The sequence below is a fragment of the Sphaerodactylus townsendi genome, linkage group LG15, assembly GCF_021028975.2.
Source record: "Sphaerodactylus townsendi isolate TG3544 linkage group LG15, MPM_Stown_v2.3, whole genome shotgun sequence".
Taxonomy (NCBI): Eukaryota; Metazoa; Chordata; class Lepidosauria; order Squamata; family Sphaerodactylidae; genus Sphaerodactylus; species Sphaerodactylus townsendi.
This window is the reverse complement of record NC_059439.1, coordinates 4751722-4774924: the sequence shown is the minus strand read 5'-3', so window position 1 is coordinate 4774924 and position 23203 is coordinate 4751722. Positions and strand designations below refer to the sequence as shown.

At 44.7% G+C, this 23203-nt stretch overlaps 1 protein-coding gene across 2 annotated transcripts in view; it reads right to left on the bottom strand.

The window, feature by feature from the left end:
* The window catches only part of ACLY (ATP citrate lyase), a 64716-nt gene extending 43103 nt beyond the window's left edge, over positions 1-21613 (bottom strand). For both annotated transcript variants that reach the window (XM_048517369.1, XM_048517370.1), the window contains exons 1-2: positions 21497-21613; positions 1519-1683 (exon numbers count right to left, since the gene is read on the bottom strand). In XM_048517369.1, the coding sequence (XP_048373326.1) occupies positions 1519-1677 (159 nt within the window). In that variant the 5' untranslated portion in view covers positions 1678-1683; positions 21497-21613. The remainder of the gene's footprint in view (positions 1-1518; positions 1684-21496) is intronic.
* Between the last annotated feature and the right edge of the window lie 1590 nt (positions 21614-23203).

The following is a 23203-nucleotide window of genomic DNA, read 5'->3' as shown; positions in this document are numbered from 1 at the left end:
TTAGATATTATTTCTTCAGCACTGTTGCAGTCATGGGGCCAAGAGAAAGGCTAAGTGGGAGAACTCAAGAGATCGAGGCTACAACCCCACGAGCAGCAGAGGCGTAGGAGGTTAAGAGCTCGTGTATCTAATCTGGAGGAACCGGGTTTGATTCCCAGCTCTGCCGCCTGAGCTGTGGAGGCTTATCTGGGGAATTCCGATTAGCCTGCACACTCCAACACATGCCAGTTGGGTGACCTTGGGCTAGTCACAGCTTCTCGGAGCTCTCTCAGCCCCACCTACCTCACAGGGTGTTGGGGGGGAAGGGCAAGGGGGGGGAAGGGCAAGGAGATTGTAAGCCCCTTTGAGTCTCCTGCAGGAGAGAAAGGGGGGATATAAATCCAAACTCTTCTTCTTCTTCTTCTACTGCACAAAAAACTTATTTTTGCCCACATGCAGCTGCTTCCAAAGTGAACCAAATTTGAATAGCTACCCTGCCCAGCTAGCCAGAGGCAATTTTACTTTAAAAATGACCCATATCAGGCAGGTCTTGGCCCACATTTCTGGAAGCTTCAGATCCTGAAAAGAGTGGGGGTAAGCAACACCCCTGGGGCTCTTTCCCCTCTTAGCCCTCAAAGCCCCCCAATCCTTTGAGACTTTCTGGCAAGACTCACAGAGCCAAAGAAATCTTTGCTGATGCATGCCAGCAACCAACTCATTTAATTAGCTACCGATACAACTGCTTTCCACCAGCAAGAAAAATGGGCCTGCACCGCAGATCCACGTACAGCTAAATGTGATTAAACAACTGGATGGCAGCCAAAGAGGGAGAAGAGGGGAATGAAAAAAGGTCAGACAAAATGTCTCTGGCTTGCAATTCAATTTGCACCAGTAAGATAGGAAAGACCAAAAAAAAGGGGGGGGGGGACTCTCAAACTCCAACACCCACCATTTGAGCCACTGGCCAGATCCAAGCTCAGGACAATTCCACCCGGCTTTCTCCTGGCCCATGACTGCCCCATGACTGCATTCCACTAGCTTCACACAAGAAGATTTTGCTAGGTTTCAAGCACCACCCATACTCTGCTTACATGATCAAAACCAGAACTGCGATCTAGGAGCTTTTAGGTCCTTTTGGGAGCAGCGGTGGCATAGTGGTTAAGAGCAGGTATATTCTGATCTGGAGGACCTGCGTTTGATTCCCTGCTCTGCCGCTTGAGCTGTGGAGGCTTATCTGGGGAATTCAGATTAGCCTGTACACTCCAACACATCCCAGCAGGGTGACCTTGGGCTAGTCACAGTTCTTCAGAGCTCTCTCAGCCCCACCCACCTCACAGGGTGTTTGCTGTAAGGGGGGGGGAGGGAAAGGAGTTTGTCAGCCCCTTTGAGTCTCCTTACAGGATAGAAAGGGGGGGTATAAAACCAACTCTTCTTCTTCTTCTTCTTCTTCTTAAACCACTTTTGCTCAGGCTTGGCAGAGATCTTCATATGGCAAGTGCCTCACAAGGGAGAAGAGGCCACATAGCTTATTCCACTCACCTCAGTCAAAAGCCAGGGATGGTCTTGAATCAGACGGTCCCAGTCAGTCTCAGGCGTTACTCTGGCATATTTGAAGCGATTCTGGATGGCGGACGCGGTGCAGATGTATTTATACAAGAACTCCTTCCCGGTCTGCTCAGAAATCGCTTTGGCGGACATGGCTACCTAATGAAGATTAAAAGGGGGCACACCAAAGTTTGCTACAGAAAGTTTTAGGATTCATTCTTTAAACATTATATTACTGATAGAGCAGTGGCATTACTAGGAATATCTCGACCACTGTGAGAGTCTTACTTCTCCAGGGATAATGCACTGTTAAGCCTGATCTACATATTCAGTCAAGTCATGTGGTACAGCCTTGCTGGCAAGGACTGTGCCGCTTTAAAATGCAGGTGGGACATCAGACGGGTGTCCCCTTGCATGGTGGGAAAAAAACGAGGCAGAGAAAATCTCCCTGTACATAGAATGGGCCAGCTGTGCCACATAATTTGCTCCATGAACAAGTGGACTAACCATCAGACAGCCTGACTGAACCTCTCAGGGCAGACTCAGAGAACAAATATGGATGGTTTTGTAAAGCAGGGTAAACTGGACCCAGATACCAGAAGCAGTTTCATCTCTGCATCTAAGCACTTTAAAAATCCCAAATTTGTCAGGAGTAGCAAAAAGATAGACTGTGATCCACTGGCTGTCCATGGGCTAATTTTTGGTGGACCACCTTGCAGAAATTAGACTAGGCTGGCAAGATCCAGCAGGATACTTATTAAGCTGCTAAACAAGAGTACAAGTTCAGGATTATTTGGCACATAAGAATGACACCTCAATTGTTAAGAGACCTCAAGCTGCATCTTCCTTCCTGAATGTGAAGATACGCACCACAGAGCTACGTTACTTGCAGAGATATTTGAACCAGGAATAACAACAATCCAAAAAGTGATTCTTCATGGTTACAATTTATTCCAATAATGAAGGGGCTAGTCTTGGCCCACATTTCTAGCTAATGAACTGAGCCTACTTCCTGTGTGGGTTTTAAAGCTTCAATCAGAAAGGTGGTGCTTTGAATAATTTTATTTTGTGGTGTATATTTTTAACAATTAGCACCACTGAGGAAGGCCTACTGGCTGAAACACATTTGGTTTCAATGGAAACGTTTGTACTATGTGCAATCCAGTTTTGTTAATTACTACACGTCACCCCTTTAGTATTCATTCTGTTGTTTTGTCAACTTTATTGATTACCTGGTTTTTCTCGTCTGTAGTTTTTTGGTTATTCTAATAAAGTGTCAGCAGACACAGAAGAACACAATATATACCACTCTAAAATTTTCATCACAAGCATATAAAGAGAAAAAGTTTACCACTATCCTTATCCAACCCAGAAGCGTATTGGGGGGAAAGGCCCCTGGGGACAACACCTGCTCCGACACCCTGGGAGAGCAGAAGCCAGCCTGCCGCAGGGTGCCGTGGTGGGCAGCCCAGGAGCTGGCCTGCCCCCCGCCCCTGAGCCCCGCCCCCGAGGGCCTGAGGAGGGAAGGAGGCGGCTCGAATGCATGCCATGGCAGCAGGCTGGCTCTGTCTTTAAGTGCCTCCCCCGCACCAACCCAGCTCTTCCAAGCCAGGTCAGCTTCCGAGCCAGGTCAGTGGGGGAAGGGGAGTGGGGAGTGCCCCCCCCCCGCCATTGCGCCCGGGGGTCACTTGACCCCCCGTCCCCGTGGGCGGTAAGCCACTGATCCAAACACATATCTGAATTTCAAATCCCATGTTCCCAAGATAAATTTCTGCTTCTCATATGTTTGTTTGTGTCAACCATATGATGACACCGTATTTCTTCAAAAAAAATCCTTGAAAGACCAATATCAGATAGCTTTCAATACATTCGATACTGCCAGGAAAAATAACGTTTTAAAACTCTTTTTCCAGAAAGAAAGTCGTTAAATGTAACTTCTGTCCTTCACTAATGCCGGTTCATTACAGGAAGAAAGACATTTTCTAAATGTGTAGTGCTACAATCCTGCACAGAATTACTCCAGTCTAAACGTACTGAAAATAACTGGTTTATATTATACCTTGTTCAGGATAAAGATGACAGGAGATTTTTGCATTAATCTGTTGTTTCCTGGACCATCTTTCTTCTAGAATGCTCTGCTTGGGTCCTAGTGCCTTGGGGACATAACTGGGTAGGCACCAGGACGCAAGTGGAGCATTTTAGGACAAAGGAAATAGTGGATAAATTCACAAATCTCCTGTCATCTTTATCCTGAACAGGGTACAGACTGCAGTAACTGCTCTGGTGTTTTGCTGTAATGTTCACAAAACTTCATTTCAAACCTCATAGAACCTATTGTTACCAACCCTGAAACTCTTTAGTCCAGGAAATCATTTTTATTCCCACAAGAAAATCTGAGTCTCCAGGGGTCTGCAACCTGCGGCTCTCCAGATGTTCATGGACTACAATTCCCATCAGCCGCTGCCAGCATGGCCAATTGGCCCGTCTTAACCTAATCAACTCTGCCTTTTACCATTCTTTTGCCCCCCCCCCTCCAAGATCACTAACAGACTTACAACAGAGCTGCCAGCCTCCAGGGGGTCCTCGGAGGTCCCCCTGAAATACAGCTCATCTCCAGACTACCAAGTTCAGTTCTCCTGGTGAACACGGGTTCTTTGAAGAGTGGACTTTATAGAATTGTACCCCACTGAGTTTCTTGTCCTCCCCAGGCTCCATCCCCAAACCTCTAGGCCAGGGGTGTCAAACTCGTGGGCCTCCAGATGTTCCTGAACTGTTCCCATCAGTCCCTCTCAACATGAGCATTGGCTATACTGGCAAAGGCTGATGGGAATTGTAGTTCATTAACATCTGGAGGCCCACGAGTTTGACACCTCTGCTCTAGGCGTTTTTTTCGCAACCTGGATCTGACAATCCTACACCCCCATCCCATCCCCACCCAGAGGAATCTGGCAGCCTTACTTAGAATGGGACTGTCACACTTTTCCTTCACAACAAACCAAAACCAAATCCTGTCAGGAATCTTATCTTACACACTTGTTCTGCAAGAAGTATAACATATTTTTGTTTCAAGCACACATTTTGATAATGGAAAGCTTAGAGATGGGGGTGGGGTGGAGGGGCTGTCTGCCTTGACAAGGCAAGATTCCAAGCTCATGCTTAGGAATGGTTTTTTTGCAAATCTGTTCCACTCTACAGCGTCCTCGTGAATAAGATGGGAATTAGACACTTAGCAGAACATATCTAATTCAAAAAGGAGGAATTCTCCCCCGACTCCTATTCAGAGGCTGCTATTATTATTATTATTATTATTATTATTATTATTATTATTATTATTATTATTATTATTATTATTATTATTATTATTTAAATTACCATGGTGAATCTACCAAACTCAAGACATGGAAGGATTCAGACTACGGCAGAGGTACTCACACATGTACACTTTGGCATTACTCAGTAATGCAGTAAAAGATTTTTCACAATCTGATTTGTACAACAGAAACTACAGCTAAGCGATGGAGAATGTGATTGTCATGAAGAAGGAAGGCCCTCTCAGGTTTAACTTCTTAGCCAAGACTCTGCACATCAGATCAGACAGCCTTGGAGCTACACAGGTTCTGTGGGCTATTGCAGTTTTTCAACTGGAAGAGAGCCAAGGCCCTTAAGTCGTCAGACTGGCTTTCACCGGAGATGCTGAAAGAGAAGGCCAACTTGAATTTGGGACCGATGGAACTATTAGAGATCCCAGATAATTTGCCAAGGGCCGTGCAAGCAAGATTCTCGGCTGGGGTGTGGATGACTCCTCAAATTGAACATTTTCTGTACTAAGATCCGGGATAAAGTTAAAACAGGCTCCCAACCCACCAGCCTCTTTTTTCCTTTTTTTACAACCCAGCAGGGCAGCGAAGAGGATGCAATTATGCAGAAAATGATCAGGCAGAGCGCGTTGATTGAAGGATCTCCATGAGAGCCAAAGCAGCACGATGCACAAAGGACAACAAGAGACTAGTGCAGGGGTAGGGAACCTGCGGCTCGAGAGCCGCATGCGGCTCTTCTGCCCTTGCACTGCGGCTCCATGAGCCCAGCCGCCGGCCTCATTCTTGCCCGCCCTGCAGGCAGCAAGGCAGGCACACCAACTGCCCACGGCTGGCTGGGCTGCGCCGCGGGCTTCCCCTCTCGCCCGCCCCATTGGAGCAGGGCGGGCGCTTTCCTGACGGCCGGCAAGGCCGAGCCGCCGGCTTCATCCTTGCCCAACCTGAAGGCAGCAGGGTGGGCGCACCAATTGCCCACGGCCGGTTGGGCCGCGCCGCGGGCTTCCCCTCTCGCCTGCCCCGTTGAAGCGGGGCGGGCGCTTTCCCGGTGGCCGGCGAGGCCGAGCTGCTGGCCCCATCCTTGCCCGCCCTGCAGGCAGCAGAGCGGACACGGCCATTCACTTCTCAGTATTAGCGGAGTAAAAGGTAAAAAAACCCAATATATACAGTGTTATCTTTATTTTAAATGTCAAAAATTATTTGCGGCTCTTGCTTTTCCCGTGGAAAACGGGTCCAAATGGCTCTTTGAGTGTTAAAGGTTCCCTACCCCTGGACAAGTGGAAGGGTAGGGGTGGCCGAACAGGAGAAAGCATTTATTGGGGGGTCTGCAATAATTTGCAGGAGCAAGCAATTCACAAACATGTGCTACGGAATGACAGAACTGCTAGCCAACTTTGTGGAAAATTAGAAATTCAACAGGACCTCCAGGATGGATCTGCAGATCGGGCTGTCTATTGCATCTCTACATAAATCACTGCTCCAGGTGTGGCGCTCCTTTCAGTCAGTATCCATTAGTCGGTGTGACTGAATGAGCCAACTATTCCCAAACACAGAGTTACAACATTCTTGATGCCACCTTCAGTTCTTTCAGACTAGAGGAAGAGTGGAACACACATAAACATAGCATTTATTTTTAAATAACCTTTCCAGTGTCAATTGGCCAACCAAGACACAGACCCAGTTTCGGAAGGGACGTAACAAGTGACAGCGAAAATGAAAATATGAAGACATGGGTACCCACGTCAAAGGCTTTTGCAGTCAGAATTAACTAGTACTTGTGATGGATTTTCCAGGCTGTGTGACCGTGGTCTGGTAGTTTTTGTTCATAATGTCTTGCCAGATTGATGGTTAGCATCTTCTGAGGCATGTCACAGTAAGATGCATTTCTCTGTGCCATGACATGCCTCTGAAGATGCCAGCCACTGATGGGGGTGAAATGTTAAGAGCAAAAAGTACCAGACCATGGCCACACAGCCCAGGAAATCCACATGGTGTCCTATAACTCACATGTTTGTTCAGCATGAAATATTGACACCAAGTATTGGGGGAAGGGGGAACTTTCAGTTTAACATACTTTAGGCACCCCAAAATCCTTGGCCCAGTGCTACCATCTTGCCCCTTCTACAAAGGCCCCTGCCAGCTGTGAATGTAATTCAAAATTACATGGACAAATCAGAGAGCTGGGTCAAAACTAACAAAACAAATTTCAACAGAAATAAATGTAAGATACTGCACTTAGGCAGAAAAAAATGAAATGCACGGATATAAAATGGGTGACACCCGGCTTAACAACAGTACATCTGAAAGGGATCTGGGAGTCTTAATAGACCACACAAACTGAACATGAGTCAGCTGTGTCCTGCAGCAGCCAAGAAAGTCAATGCAATTCTGGGCTTCATTAATAGGAGTATAGCAGTGGTGGAGAACCTTTGGCACTCCAGATGTTATGGACAATTGGCCATGCTGGCAGGGGCTGATGGGAATTGTAGTCCATAACATCTGGAGTGCCAAAGGTTCGCCACCACGGGAGTATAGTGTCTAGATCGAGGGATGCAATAGTACCCCTCTATTCTGCATTGGTCAGACCTCACCTGGAATACTGAGCACCACAATTCAAGAAGGATATCAACAAGCTGGAACTGGTCCAGAGGAGGGCAACCAAAATGGTAAAAGGTCTGGATTCCAGGACCTACGAGGAGAGACTTAGGGAGCTGGGTATGAAGGGGTGACATGATAACCATATTTAAATATTTGAAGGGATGTCACATTGAAGATAATGTTTTCTGCTGTTCCAGACATTAGGACAAGGAGTAATGGATTCAAAATACAGTAAAAGAGATTCCCCGTAAACATTAGGAAGAACTTCCTGACAATAAGGGCTGTCTGACAGTGGAATTCACTGCCTCGGAGAGTTGTGGAGTCTCCTTCGGAGGTTTTTAAACAGAGGCTGGATGGCCACCTGTCATGAGTGCTTTGATTGTGCATTCTTGCATAGCATGGGGTTAAACCTGATGGCCCTTGTAGTCTCATCCGACTCTTCTATGAACTGAAATGCTCCATGCATTTAAAAAGAAAAACCTGATTATGCTCTTCAACTGTGTTCTCAAACAGGCCGCAGGGAGCACCAAGGCTTCTCTGCCACCACCCACCTCTCCCTCCCACTCCTGCCGGGGCTCTCAACACTCTGACAAGAAAGCCACAGACCCTCTCAGGGGTCTGCAACCTGTGGCTCTCCAGATGTTCATGGACTACAAATCCCATCAACCCCTGCCAGCATGGCCAAATGGCCATGAATGGAATTGTAGTCCATGAACATCTGGAGAGCCGCAGGTTGCAGACCCCTGGACCCTCTCTTACTCTCTCTCGACAGTTCTAAAATCAAAGAGGATTCAATGCACCAAAAGGCAGCTCTGTAAAAGTGGCGCCATCACATGTTCGGAACAAGAACTTGAGGAAGTCCGGCAAGGCGGAGGCAGCGAATCCTTCCTTTGGAAACTTTGTGAAGGTTAACAGTGACACCACTCATTTGTTCTTTCATGTGACGGCTGCGGCTAGGATAGTCCTTCCTAGACTATGGGAGACGGGAAAGACTCCTGCGCTCAATGAATGGATAGACGAAGTAAATCAGTTGTATTTGATGGACTGCATGGCTCATAGGATAAGAAATCAAAAGTATGAGATGTATAGATATAATTGGGTACCATGGGAGAAATATAATGGCACAAATTGTGCTCACAATTTTCATCCAAAGGGAGGTACTTGATAAAACATAGTGGTTTGGATGGATATAAAATGAAATATGTGCCAGGGATATAAAATGAAATCAAATAGTTGTAAATCTCTGTACTAAGACTGCATAAAAAATTCATGGTTAAGATAACGACAACAGGATAGGAGGTAATAGGGGTGACCCTAGGTAATAAATTATAATAAGATTGATATCGAAGTATAGTTACGAAAATTTATGTTAAAATATATGTTTGCTTTAATAGAAAATCAATACTTTTGAAAGGTGATATGTGAAACAGGAATATATAATTGCATTTATCACCAGGAAAGAATGCTTAAAAGAAGTATAGCTGTGATGAATGGGATGAGAATGTAATATATGTTTTTTGGACATTGCTTTAACTGATTGTATTTAATGTAATAATTCAATTTTGAATAAAGGGAAAAAACAGTTCACTTTTTATTGTGCATTGCAAAGAAACTCAAAACAAAGCCGGGATATGCATATGGGTAAGGAGACACAGAATGGGTGTGCGTGGCCTTCTGGATCCAAAAGGAGTTTTAGAAACCTCCTCCCACTAACCTCGGCCTCCCACCAACTAGGAACCTTCAAAGATTTCTGGACGGGGGTATGTCATTTTCCCCTTCCCCCACCATTTCCTCTTTTCTTTCCTTGAAAGCACCCTTATACAGCCTCTCACTCATTCCTGTCTTCTTCACACCAACCAGCCCACCTGCCTACCTGTCTCCCATTCTTATCTTCCTTCCCTGCTCCTGGCAGTTTCTACCAAGAAAAACCATGACCCAGCTGCGTGGCAGGGTGAGCCAGCCCTCTCGCTTGTCTCCAGCTGCAGCCAGGCCAGCCCTGGTAGGGCCATGGTGTGCAGGAGAGACAGAGAGCTGTGCCAGCAATTGTGACACTCTGCCAGCCACAGAGGCAATGCTGGAAGCCATGCTGGGTCCAGGGGCAGTAATGGCAGGGGATGGGTCTGGGGCTGCACCCACCTCAGCAATCATTCAGAATAGCCCAGGTATTCTCTAGGGTCCTCATCAAGCTTCTTCTACCTTTTTGTTGGAACCCTGGAAAACAATCAGTTCTTTGTCTTTGACTTTCCTTGACTCGTACTGCCCTCAGGACCATCTATAGGTAAGTCCTTTGGCCATTCACAGTGTGTGTATTCAGGATCAGTGCAGGTATCCCCACTTGTGTGTAGCCCTTTCCTTTGTTCCTGGTTGTTCCCTTCTTTAGTGCTGCTCAGGGGCGTAGCGAGGGGAAACTGCGCAGGGACATGAGTGTGCCCTGCGCCCCCCCCCAAGCCCCGGAATACCCTCGCCCCGCCCACGCATGGTGCGCACCCGGGGCAAGACGTACCACCTCGCCCCCTGGCAGCTACACCTCTGGTGCTGCTTTCCCTGGTCATTCCTTCAAGACTCGTAACTATCATTCATCCTAGAAGCTCTATCCAACTTCCTCCCTTTTCTCTCAGTCAGCTCTTGTGTGCATATGCTCACTCTTTAATATATTTCTTGTTTTACTATTTTTTATTCTTTAATAAAACCAACTTTTATTATACAACTGCCAGCTCATTTGACAGTATACTAACCTGGTATACATCGGTTATCAATCCCAGAAACCCCCCCCTCACTCTCTGCCCCCAACTAATTCCCTCAACTAATGTACAGACTGCCTACTTAGAATAACTCCACCTCTGCTTCAAAGCAGTGAGTATAATAGCGGGGCACTGACACAGCCAAGGAAAGCAACCAGAAGACCCCACACCTACCCCTGAGCTGCTACTGTGAACAGAGCTTTCTTTGGGACACAACTGCAAACTCCAGTCAAATAATAAGGCATCTGGCATTCAGATGTATTTTGGTTTGCAGCAGATGTTTTTGCCCTAGAGAAGGACAAAGGGAGTGGGACTCTAATGGACAACACAGTGCTGCAACGTTTGCTGTAAGCCATGCGGCCGGCAGACACCATATTGGTGCCACACAACTTAAGCAGCCTCCGGCAGGGGTAGGCTCCCACAGGCAGTTCATTTCTGCATGGAGGTTCACTTCAGCGCAGTTCGCTACTGTGGTTAGAAGGATTATTGTAATGCCCTATCCATTGCTGCAGGAAGTCTCAGTTTTAAATCTGTTTCCAGCCAATCAGAGAGGAAGAATCAGCAAAGATTCTATTGTCTTCCAAGTCTGTGGAAGTTAATGGCTCAAAAGGTTGTTACTCTGCTAGTGTAGAAGAGACCTACAGCAGATGGTAAAAGCCAGCTACTTGAAAATATAAATGGTCAACTTCCACATGAGACATCCTGTCGCCACAAGGTAGGTAGACAGACTACTGTTACCCAAGCAATAGAAACTTGGCAATAGTTCTTGGGACTGTTCAAAACAAAAAAAGTACATTCTCCATGCGTGGGGAGGATAAGCCTGACCTATACCTCACCCTAATATGTGCTTCCAAATCCTGCACAGATAGGGTAGACATGCAGGGTCCCTCCACAAACTGCCTCGGTAAATTGCATTTCATACAGTGTAGCTCATGCCCACAAAAGCTTACTGGCCCATTAATCTAGCCCACATTCTGTTTGTCACAGTTTCATTTCACCCTTCCACCAAGGAGCTGAGGGTGGTGCTGGCAGTTTCTCTCTCCTCCATGTAATCTTCACACCAACAGATTAGATACCAAGAAAGTGACTGGGCCATAATCACCCATTGAGCTTCATGGATAAGCAGGGATTTGAACCCATGTCTTCCTAATCTGACCCTTAACCATTTTGTAGTTGCTTTCTTTGGCATACTACCAAATAACTTGTTGGACCTTCTCCCTGGTTTTAGTGTTGTGTGATTACTTATTTTTTTATTGAATTACTTTCTATATACTTTATTTTAAATGCTGTTCTAATGTGGAAAAGTTTTAATGTTTGCAGCTTGAGGATGAGGAGAGTTTGAATTTTTACCCTGCTTTTCACAACCATGAGGAGTCTCATAGTAGCTAACAACCTCCTTCCGTTCCTCTCCTCACAACAGACTCTTCGTGAGGCTAAGGGAGTTCTGAGAGAACTGTGACTAGTGCAAGGTCATCCAGCAGGCACCATGTGTAGGAGCGGGGAAACAAACCTGGTTCACCACATAAGAGTCCGCCGCTCATGTGGAGGAGTGGGGAATCAAACCCAGTTCTCCAGATTAGAGTCCTCTGAACTTAACCACTACACCATGCTGGCTCTGTACTGGGGTGGAAAGAAGGCACAGAAATGTTTTAAATCCAATAAATATATCCTTCTGGCTCCCCAAAATTATATATTAAAAAGCCAAGCTATCCATAAAGTATTCCCAACCTGGTTGCTGGAATGCAATTTGCAGAAGCCTGATTCCACAGGAGTAAAATTATGGAATATAGAGTAAAATTGCCCTCTTTTCTATAAGAGCCAAAAATATATCCCCTACATTTGTCTGAAGAAGGAACCTCAAGATCCCTGGTTTCTCCCCACTCCCAAAAATTCTGTTTATCTGGCTCTGTCTTTAGTCTGGTTTGGGTCAGCTCCTACAGTAGATATCTCCATGTGCTACTGAAGCAAGGCAAGGCAAACACTTGATTTTCACAGTTCTATTCCATTTCCGTTCCGGGGCTGTCATGAAAAACTGGCGAAACAGTCACTGTTTCCAATGCGCCCCACGAGACTGGACTCCAAGGCCTATGTACTGAGGTCACATCAATCTCCCAGATGCTGCTGTCAAGCTGAGCTCTGAATCTAAACAGAAGGGGCAGAAGAGCATGTCTGAAGACAATCAGAACCGCTCCAAGGAGCATCCTGCACAAACAAAACAGAGGCCCATCTGCTTCTCTCGCATCATCAGGTGCCCCTGAATAGCCTCTGTTCTAAAAAAAACCCCTCAAAAATCTGGGAATAGTTAAAAGGGCAACATTGCAGATTGAAGGAGATCCTTAAGAAGCCGGATTCAATCACTGTTCACATTTTAATAAGTTTGCTCTCTTACAGGCAAAATATACAGGGCTGCCACCCAGTTTTAAAAATTTTTAGTAATTGGTCCAGGTTGGTTGTATCCACCAAACCTGCCCAAATATTCCTCAAAATAAAAGGAACAGCTCTGACAGGGGGAAAGTATACACACTGTTCTTAATAGATGGATTCTCATGCCGCACCGTCTTAAACGAGAGACTCTCCTTTCTCTCAGAGAACGGTCCATTGGACATTTCCTGTGAAGGGGCCTTCTCCTGGTAGGCTAGGAGGACATCTTGATGGGTTATTCTTAACCTTTCTCGGGGAGGCAGGAAAAAGAATTCTGTCATTTCCTGCCGAGGTTTAGACTCCATTTTACTCAGAATTACTCCTGACTAAGCAGTGAGATAAAAGATCTTAACAATAACATCAACATGAACAGCAACACGAACATGAACAGAAGCTTATCAGGAAGTGACATGGAACACATAACAGTTGGGCAGGGTGGTGCCCAAAGCTCATACTGGAAACGAACGATACCACGGGAGGGCCACGAATGGGCTGTGGCTCAGTGGTAGAGGGCTTCGTTTGCATGCAGGAGGGTCCTCTTCAGTCCCCATCATCTCCTCTTAAAAGGATCAAGGGATGTGAAAAATCTTTGCCTGAGCTGATGCCAGGCTAAAGTGACACTGATGGATCCACAATCTGACTCACTTTGGCCCTTTGATTTGGGGTGAGGCAATAGCTCAGGGGCAGAGTGTTGACAGTAATGGCCTTGACAAACTGATGTCTAACTCCGTATAAGACACGAAGGAGGAACCTGTTACACCACTGCTACGGGCAATAAAGTTAAGGACAGACCCTGAAGGAGCAATATATTGAATAAAGTGAATACTGAATAAAGTGAACAAGAGCATAATAATTACAAAACGTATATACAATGTCTGTCCTCAACCTTATTGCCCGAAACAGAAGTAAGAGGCTCCTTCTTGGATCTTGTCTTTTCTCTATTATACCAGTTCTCTGTTGTTAATTTGTTCAAAGGATAAAATGGATGAGAAGGAGAATGAATACTTCAGCAGCTCTCTAACACTGTATTAAACACACAAGTGGAAGGAGTAGAAGGCAGTATCCTAAAAGCATTCCGCATGTTAAAAATATTCAGAATTCTACAGAATTTAGAAAGCTGAATTCTGCAATATGCATAGGTATCAAATGTGAACCTGTCTGTTCATTTTGTATGAATTATTTTGTATGAATTATTGCATATGATGCAGTCCTATGCAGTCCTACACCGCCCAGAGCCCCTCGGGGATGGGGCGGTATAAAAATTGAATAATAAATAAAATAAAATAAATATGAAGTTACTCCCATCTAAGCCCGTGAAACCAAACCATGAAAATAGACTCCGACAGAACTGCTCTGCCAGTCACAAAAGACACAGCAGCCCAAGAATGCAGAATTCGTATAATGAACACCGGTCATGGATGGGTATGCCTACTAGAGGTGAAACAGAAATTTTGCCACTCGCCAAAAACAAGCCGTCAGTCAAGCATTTGGTATTTCATAAGTTAAGCAGACCTGCTTAACCTACAGACTTCAGCCACGGGAAATACTACTGAGTCCTCCTTTGGCTTCTGAGATTTTCACTAGTTTCAGAGGGTAGCTGTGCTGGTTGGCAGCAGAACTAGATCCGAGTCCAGTATAATCTTAGAAACCAACAAGATTTTCATGATACAACCTTTTGAGAAGCTAAGCTCCCTCTGGAAAACGTATATCCAGAATATCCTGTTGGTCTCAAAGGTGCTACTGGACACAAATTGAGATTTTGACTATTAGCATTGCTTACAGATTTACAGGCCTGCTGTCTAAGACAGTATGTCAAGGCCCTGTAATATGTTAGCCAGGGTTCTGCCATATTTCTTTTGGGGTCACTCTTAGAGGGTGGCCTTGGGAATTGTTTGCTCTGCTTCCAGCTTGTACCAGCCTGTCTCTTACCTTACTTGTTAACAGTTTCTGCAGGTAGGTAGGTTTGGGGTACCTGTTTCTCACTGTCCAGGGAATGTGTGTGAGTGTGTCTTCCTGCCCAAAGGTGAAGAAGGGTGTGTGTGGGAATGACATTGCCACTGTGGAGGCTATAATGCTTTGTTTGATTTATTATATTGAGTTCTGACAATAAGTCATCAACTTTCCTATGCTTGTAATCAATAACTAAGAATTCTGCTTTCAAAGTACTGATTCGTTTATTGGACAAATCTGGGGCTGTGAAACAGTGGATTTCTGAATAAAAGCAGACATGGGATAAGAGGATAGGCCCTCTTATGGATTAAAAATTGGTTGAATGACAAGAAGCAAAGAATAGGAATAAATGGGGGGAGGCAAATAGTGAGGTCCCACAAGGAACAGAATTGGGGATGGAACTATTTAATTTAATTTGTTCATAAATTATCTGGAACTAGGGGTGAATATGTAGTGGTCAAGTTTTCAGGTGACATAACAATATTCAGGATGGTAAAAACCAAGGACGGCTGTGAAGAACTCCAGCAGGATCTCTACAAACTGGGCAAATGGATAGCAAATCGGCAAATGAAATTCAGCGTTGGTAGATGTAAAAGGATGCACACTGGAACAAAAAAAATCCAGATTTCAAGTATAGGGTCTGAACTTGCGGAGGCTGAGAGGAAAAACGATCTTTGAGTCACAGTTGACAGCTCAATGAAAGTGTCCACCCAGTAGCTACAGTGTCAGACCACGTGTCTGAAAATAATAGAACCTGTAGATTTGCTCTGAAGTCTTTATTTTGAAGCAAAAGGTAAACATCAGCAAAGACAATTCTGAAGATCCCGCGCAAATCACTTGTCTATATCCCTCACAGCACCCTGCCCCCCTGTAATCCAAACACTTCACTGTACTCTTAGAACAAAGCATAAGAGAGATGGAAACTTTCACACTTGATAAGGGGCTGCTCTTCCCGGCTCCAAGGCCACAGACGGTGGGAGCCTGATAACCGGACACCTGCAGAGAAGAAAGCCTCACAGTTCGCTTGCAAATGCCCCCCAACTGTCAGGCTCAGGCCTGACATGCAAGCAGTGACAAAAGCAATTATTAGGAAAGGTACTGAAAATAAAACAGGGATATTATAATGCCCTGGTACAGATCTATGTTGCAGCCTCATTTGGAATACTCTGCGCATTTATGCTCACCATATCTCAAAAGTGACACTGCAGAGCAGAAGAGGGCAATCACGACAATTATGGGGTTGGAGCGCCCTTCCTACGAGGAAAGACTGAACAGTCTGGGGCTTTTCAGTTTGGATAAGTGATAAAAAGGGGGCACATGAGATAGATACTATGCACAGGGTGGACAGAGTTTTTCTCCCTCATCCAAAGTATTACAACTGAAGCTGATGGGCAGTAGATTCAGGATAGAAAAAAGGAAACACTTCTTTACACAACGAATAACTAAAATTTGGAATTCGTTGCCAGAGGACGTAGTGATGATGACCACAGGCGGCTTTAAAAGGGGATTAGAAAGATTCACAGAGGAAAATCTATCAGTGGCTACAAGAAATGGTGACTAAAGGAAACCTCTCTAATCAAAGGAAGTCAACCTCTGAATCCCAGTGCCAGGAGGCAACCTCAGAGGAAGGCCCCAAGCCTCTGTGCCCTGTTGATAGCCCTCCATGTTGGCCACTGTGTGAAAAAGGGTGCTGGGCTAGATCCAGCTCTGGTCTGACCCAGCAGGGCTCTTCCTATGTCTACACAAGATGAGTATAATGCATCTCTACCGTAAAGGAAAAACAAACCTTCATGCTGAATGACTGACAGTTTGTTTTGCTGGGTAAACAAAGCTTTGCTGCTTGCTGGCATCTCGCCAATTTGAAAATTAAAATGCACCGTCCTTCTACGGCAGTCTCCTCTTTGAAACGTAAGATCTTTTTCCGGTTTGAAGTACATAAAGTGAAGTTCATAAAGTGACGGTCAAGTGTGCAGAAAGGAGGACCACATATCCTTGTCCCATATCTCAGCCAGAATTGAACAGCTGCTGATCACAGCATGGACGCTGGTCTATTAAAGCAGCAAGTTCCGGCTAGCTACTGTGGGCAAACAAACCGTAAGCACGAAGCCACAGTAAGCGACACTCTCCCTTCCTCCATCCAGTTCATTCCACTGTTTATCTACTTCACTGACATAAATCCTAGGAACAAGATTCTGGCTTGCAAAAAAGTTTGTTCCATTAAAACGTTTGCCTAATACAAGCAGTGAAACAACTCCTCTCTCCAGAAGTTAAATCACAGAATCTAATATTTTATTCCCCCTGATGAACAACATAAACCTGAAGAGCCATATGTTACATCATTTAGGAATATGGAAAAACAGAACACGCCTAAGGGGAAAGGCTTCACCAATGGAGGACACAAAATGCTTCCTATTTACCAGGGAAGTGAGTGTCAGGTCTGGCGTTGAGTGCGGGGAACTAGTGGAGTTGCTTCTGCTTTTGCAGGTGCTTGGCTATCTTGCTGTCTGGCCTTGAGTGTCTACTGCTGGGATGGGCCTCAAGTCTGGGTTTCTTTTTGCTGTACTATTCTCATGTTGGGGTGGTAGGTCATATTATCAATTGCTTCGCGCCTTTTTGCCAGAATCGTCTTCTTCCTTGTTCTCTGAAGTCTGCCAATAAAATCCTTGAACCATTCGAGTGTTTGCTGGGTTCCGATCCAGGGGATTGACAATAAGTTACTAGGTTTTGCGTAGCAGCACTTGAAATATTCGGTAAAATGGTCTGTGCTATAAATCAGCCTGGAGGATTATTAAGGTTGTCTTATTGAAGTACACTGCGATTTGATAGTTATAGTCTTCTATCTGTCATTTCATTGTTCCCTTATGTCTACCCCACTTTTAACATGTTCAGTTTTTTGTTTCATGTTACATTCTCATCCCGTTACCTTTGTGTTCCAATAAATTTCTTGTGTTCCCTTTTTTAAAAAAACCCAGCAGATTATTTTAGATGTACATTTATTGTTTTAATATATATTATCATCATCATCATCAACCTTTTTATTGGCATAAGTTTAAAATACAACAGGGAGGTTGAGGAAAATCAAGTTAAAATAAGTAGGTTCAGACATTTCCTGCAGTTAAAACCATAAATAAATAAATAAACTAATATATATTATCTTTTAATTGGTTGCATTTTATCTACCTTATGCTGGCCTATGACCATAACAATGATTGACTGACTGACTAAGGGGCAAACAGAAAAGTATTCACCTACAGAGAACAGAAACGGAACTAGGTTTGCCTGTGCACTCCAACACATGCCAGCTGGGTGACCTTGGGCTAGTCACAGTTCTTCCAAGCTCTCTCAGCTCCACCTACCTCACAGAGTGTTTGTTGGGGGGGGGGGGGAAGGGAAAGGAGATTGTAGGCCCTTTGAGTCTCTGTACAGGAGAGAAAGGGGGGATAAAAATCCAAACTCTTCTTTTTCTCCTCCGATAAGAGAGAAAGCTGTTTCTGATTACATCTTCCCTTCTTAAGTACCTGAAGCAGATGGGTCACTTGCTTTGTGGAAGATGCAAATGGGCACCAGAAACACACCAGCAGGTACCCGCATCAGGAATTACTGAGCAAATAAATGAGGCTATGAGCAATCAGGCCTGATTTCATACCAAAAGCATCCCTGAACCAAGTCAACAAGAAAAAAATCTGACAATACAGAAAATCAAATAATAGTTGAATGTGTTTTAAGCAGCTTTTAACTCACTCTCCATCTTGACTCTGTTCACAGGATTGACAACATGAAGAATATGAAAGAAAAAGGAGTGTTAGGGTATCTGTCACAGTCATGAGAGCCAGCGTGGTGCAGTGGTTAAGAGCAGGTGCACTCTAATCTGGGGAACTAAGTTTGATTCCCCGCTCTGCCACTTGAGCTGTGGAGGTTTATCTGGGGAATCAGATTAGCTTTTGGACTCCAAAACTTGCCAGCTGGGTGATCTTAGGCTAGTCACAGTTCTTTGGAGCTCTGAGCCCCACCCACCTCACAGGGTATTTGTTGTGAGGGGGGGAAGGGAAAGGAGATTGTCAGCCCCTTTGTCTCTCCTACAGGAGAGAAACAGGGGATATAAATCCAAACTCTTCTCTCTTCTTCATTTATAACTGGAAAGGTACATATTTTAGAAGAGAGCCACCACGTTGGTCAAGAAAGATACCAAGCAAAGGAAATGCATCTCTAGCCACTCCAGCACAGAGCGCGACCTTTTTCCAGCACAAACCAGATTTTGTTTGATGCTTGGATGGGATCTTTGGGAATTTAGAACCAGAACATAAAAACTAAACCCAGACAGAATGAAACAGAGATTACAAAAAAATGTACAGAAGCAAGATGGCAGAAGAACTGGGGACCAAATTGCAACAAATTCAGCATTTGTACTAATTTTAAAAATTGAATCATTTTCCCAATGGAAAAATGATGATGTCTTTGTGGAGCTGGAATTGTAGAAATAGAACATATTGTATTTGACTGTGTTAATTACAACCAGATCCATGATGTTTCTATCACTCCAAGACTCAGAGATTATGTAGTTATTTATTTTCTGTACATTTATGATACACACATCACCAAAGTCCCTGAGCAGGAACATAGATGGTATTATCTTTCACTGGTGCTTTCTGATAAAAATGCTAAAATTTCACACCAAGCTGCAAAAATTGGTCTGCTTGCAAGCAAGATCAGGGGGTCCCCAGTTAATTCTATTTGGTATCAATACTGGTCTTATTGTTTTTAATGTGTACTTTATTTTACTGAACTACTCTATTTTGTATTTTATCCTGTTTTATTCTGTGTTGGTCTTGGGCCATGAATAAACTTTGAGTAACAGCTCGGAAAACCCACCACAGCCATTTGAATAAGAATGATTTTTTAAAATAAACTTACGTCACTGACCTGTTCAGGAACAGACGTCGCTATACAAATAATGCTCACGTACAACCTTTAGTCAAACATTGCAGAATCTCTGGCAGCCTTCTGAGAAATGGCAAAGGCCCAAGGAACACAGCGTATTTGGCCCTGTGAGGAAATCTACCACACTCAAAAATGTGCAAAGCCTTCAAAAGACCACATGGCCCAATAAAATATCACCCATCCTGCTTCTCCTGAACAACTACAGTATCTTGAGGTACACTGGCGCATAAAGAGTTTTGTTTCAGTTTGGGTTGCTTTTTTAAATCCCTGGCAAAAATAGTCAGTTTTAACACAAAATAAATCTTAAATTGAGGTTACATTCAGTCCAGTTTTTTCGTGGATTTAACATCTAGCCTAAGGACTTGTTTTCTATTTCCTTTTGGTAGAGTAGCAGCTCTCTTTTCTGTTCAGATTTCTCATTCAATTTTCAGATTCACACATCAACATATTACAGTGGGAAATTAAGGTTGCAGCCTAAAGGATAATCCCAGTGACATTTATTCCCTTGCCTGACATACAGCTAACTCCACTGAGTATGCTTGGCACACAAATTCACTAGGCAAATGGTGGTATAATTGCAGGCTCCAAACCTGAGGCATCTAACATCTTTGCTGAAGGGTAGTCAGAGCTTCTCTTTCTCAAGAACTCCCTCTCTGGCACATCAACTGTCTGAGCCTTCCAGCCAAAGGTGCAGCTAGTTCTTCCAACTTTCTGACTCAGGGTCATTTGGGAGACTTTTTGCCTTGCAGATTTAAACGTGATCTAGTACTTATCAAGCAGAGAAATTAAGGGAAAAGCCAGTATCCAGGAGAAAGAAAAATCCATAGATTTTTGTAGAATAGAAGCCCATATTTTGCATATATAAAATCCCCAGTTCAATTTCCAGCTTCTCCCAATAAACATTAATTACCACAGTATTAGGACACGTTTGGCCTTTGGAGGGTCACTGCCTGACAGGTCGGTAACTCTTTTTAGGTTGGTAAAATATTGGTTCTCCCATTGAGAAGGAAAACTACGTTCTGAACTCGCCTGCAAGCCTCCTTGTCTTGAAGTAGCCCACTAACAGATGCACACTTTCAACTGCACGTTAATCTCAACAGCTTTGTTGGCATGCCCTGCCAAGAAACAGGAGAAAGTCAACAGCAACTATGACAGGCCTGCAACAAGGGCCGGAAAGACCAAAGGAGGATCCACTCTGTTGCATCACACCACAAACCCTCTTTTTCATCCACTGATACATTTCAGGGTGTCAAGCGGCAACTGAGCCAGAAAATCCCTGGGGGCTCCCATTACGGGCTGCTTTCCTTTCCACTAAGCCGGAAGACCTAGCCCAGCATCCTTACCCCAACGGTGGACAGCCAAGTGCCTTCACAAAACCCACAATCAGGTCTGGAAGGCCCTGTCCTTATCTTGGCATATCACACTCTGAGGTAGGCTGCCTCTGATCAGGGAGGTTACATCTTTGATCATATGCTTAACAACCATTGAGAAATCCATCCTCCCAAACTTTAAAAGCACACTAAAGCTCATTCTCTTGAGTCCAGGTATTTGGCAAATTAATTATGTGCTATGAAATTATTTTTCCTGCATCCGGAACCTACTGCCAATTAACATTCCTAATTTTCAGCACTTGTGAACAAGGGAGACAAACATTCTCTCAAAACAACCTTTAAAAGTACACACACACACACCCCGAAGTGCACAATCTATGGGTTATTCTCAACTTCATGTACAAAAAGTCCCCCTCCTATGCTTCCTCCAACATCCCACCCACCTCGTCCACACTGTGGTCCCTACAGCCTGGCTTCAGCCGCAGGTGAAACACTGGGTCAAACTTAACAGAACGGTCTCTGCTCCCAAGGAGCCTACAATCTCTCAACAACACTGGTCCAAGGAAATAAACGATCCTTGCTCACTTTTGAAGACTGATGCTCTGAAAAGTCCTGACAGCCCAAAGGGGGCTGAACTTATTCCGTCTCATGTGGAGAGCATCCAAAGCAAAGCCCCCCTCACCTGGCTGCAGAAAGCGCCTTCGCTTTCCCCGTCTCCCTTCTGCTGGAGCAGCAGAGCTTTTGCACGAACCTTCACCCCTGCGGCTTCCCTCTCCGGCTCTGCCTTCCCCCCTTCTCCCTTGCCTCCTCATGTGGCTGCATGCCCTCCCAGCCCTGCCATAGGGCAGCCTGGCGCCCACGTGCAGCTTGCGCTTCGCTTATTGGCTCGCCCGCCGTGAGCAGAGCAGAGCGTGATTGGGCGGGGGAGGGGCGAGAGAGAGTTTCAAAGGCTTCTGGGAGTTGTGGTTTTTTCCCCTTTGACCAACCCGCTGTCTAACTTTTCAGGGCGGCAGAAAAAAATGCAGAAATATAAGCAGTTTAAAAGGGATAAACATACACAGACATACAAAGTGCATCATTGCAAAACATTATATAGACTAATCTTACAACCCAAAAAGAAATCCAGAAAATCCCACATAATAGCAAGTAAGTCAGGAGGATTCTATAACAGAATCACACTTAAGTCAGCTAATAAAAAATCCGAAGGATTCCACATGGTCACAGAATAATGTCCTATAGATTAGGATCCTCTTATATTTGCTGGCAGGTTCAAAATGAGGTAAGCCAATAATGAAGAAATACTTGATATCATTGCACTAGATTAAGCCTTCTGTTATATGTTTGCTTTATTAGATGCTAATATATTGATTCCTAAGACTGGACATGCAGTTGAGGCTTTGGAAGTGGTCAAGCCCTTTATACTGAGGACGAAACAGATCTGTTATCCGGAACTCCCCATCTTCAGCTATAGCAATTGATATAAAATATTTCTTCATTATTGACTTACCTAATTTTGAATCTGCCAGCACCATAAGAGAAGCCTGTTCTATGGGACATTATTCTGTTACCATGTAGAATCCTTTGGATCTATGTTTAGCTGACTTACTTGTGAGTCTGTTACTTTATACAATCCTCCTGACTTAGAATCATAGAGCTGGAAGAAACCACAAGGGCCATCAAGTCTATGGTTTCCACAATTTATCTTGCCAGGCTGTGCCTGCATGGTATAACGTTGTCCCTGATCCTGTTCTGGAGGTGTGTCTATTGTGGATAGGAATGTCACTTGAAGAGAAGAAGAAGAAAAGTTTGGATTTATATCCCCCCTTTCTCTCCTGCAGGAGACTCAAAGGGGCTGACAATCTCCTTGCCCTTCTCCCCTCACAACAAACACCCTGTGAGGTGGGTGGGGCTGAGAGAGCTCCGAGAAGCTGTGACTAGCCCAAGGTCACCCAGCTGGCGTGTGTGGGAGTGCACAGGCTAATCTGAATTCCCCAGATAAGCCTCCACAGCTCAGGCTGCAGGGCGGAGAATCAAACCCGGTTCCTCCAGATTAGATACACGAGCTCTTAACCTCCTACGCCACTTGGATACTCTGCAGATATTACTGGAGTATTGCCCTTATGCACAAACCCATGTTCTATTGTTACAAGTCAAATCTTGATCAGGGCAAGTTACAGTGCAGTCCTAAACAGGGTTACTTATACCCAACTAAGTCTATAAGAGTCAACATGCTTAAAGGGATATTAGGTAGCTGAATTGCTTTAACAGTGGAAACATGTTTCCTCTTCCCTCTGACACTTGTTCCCTTGTGAACACATTCAATTGAGTGGGGCGGGGGATACTAAACATTTCTTAAAAGTGGTTATTTTCATGGCAAGGGGTGTGTGAA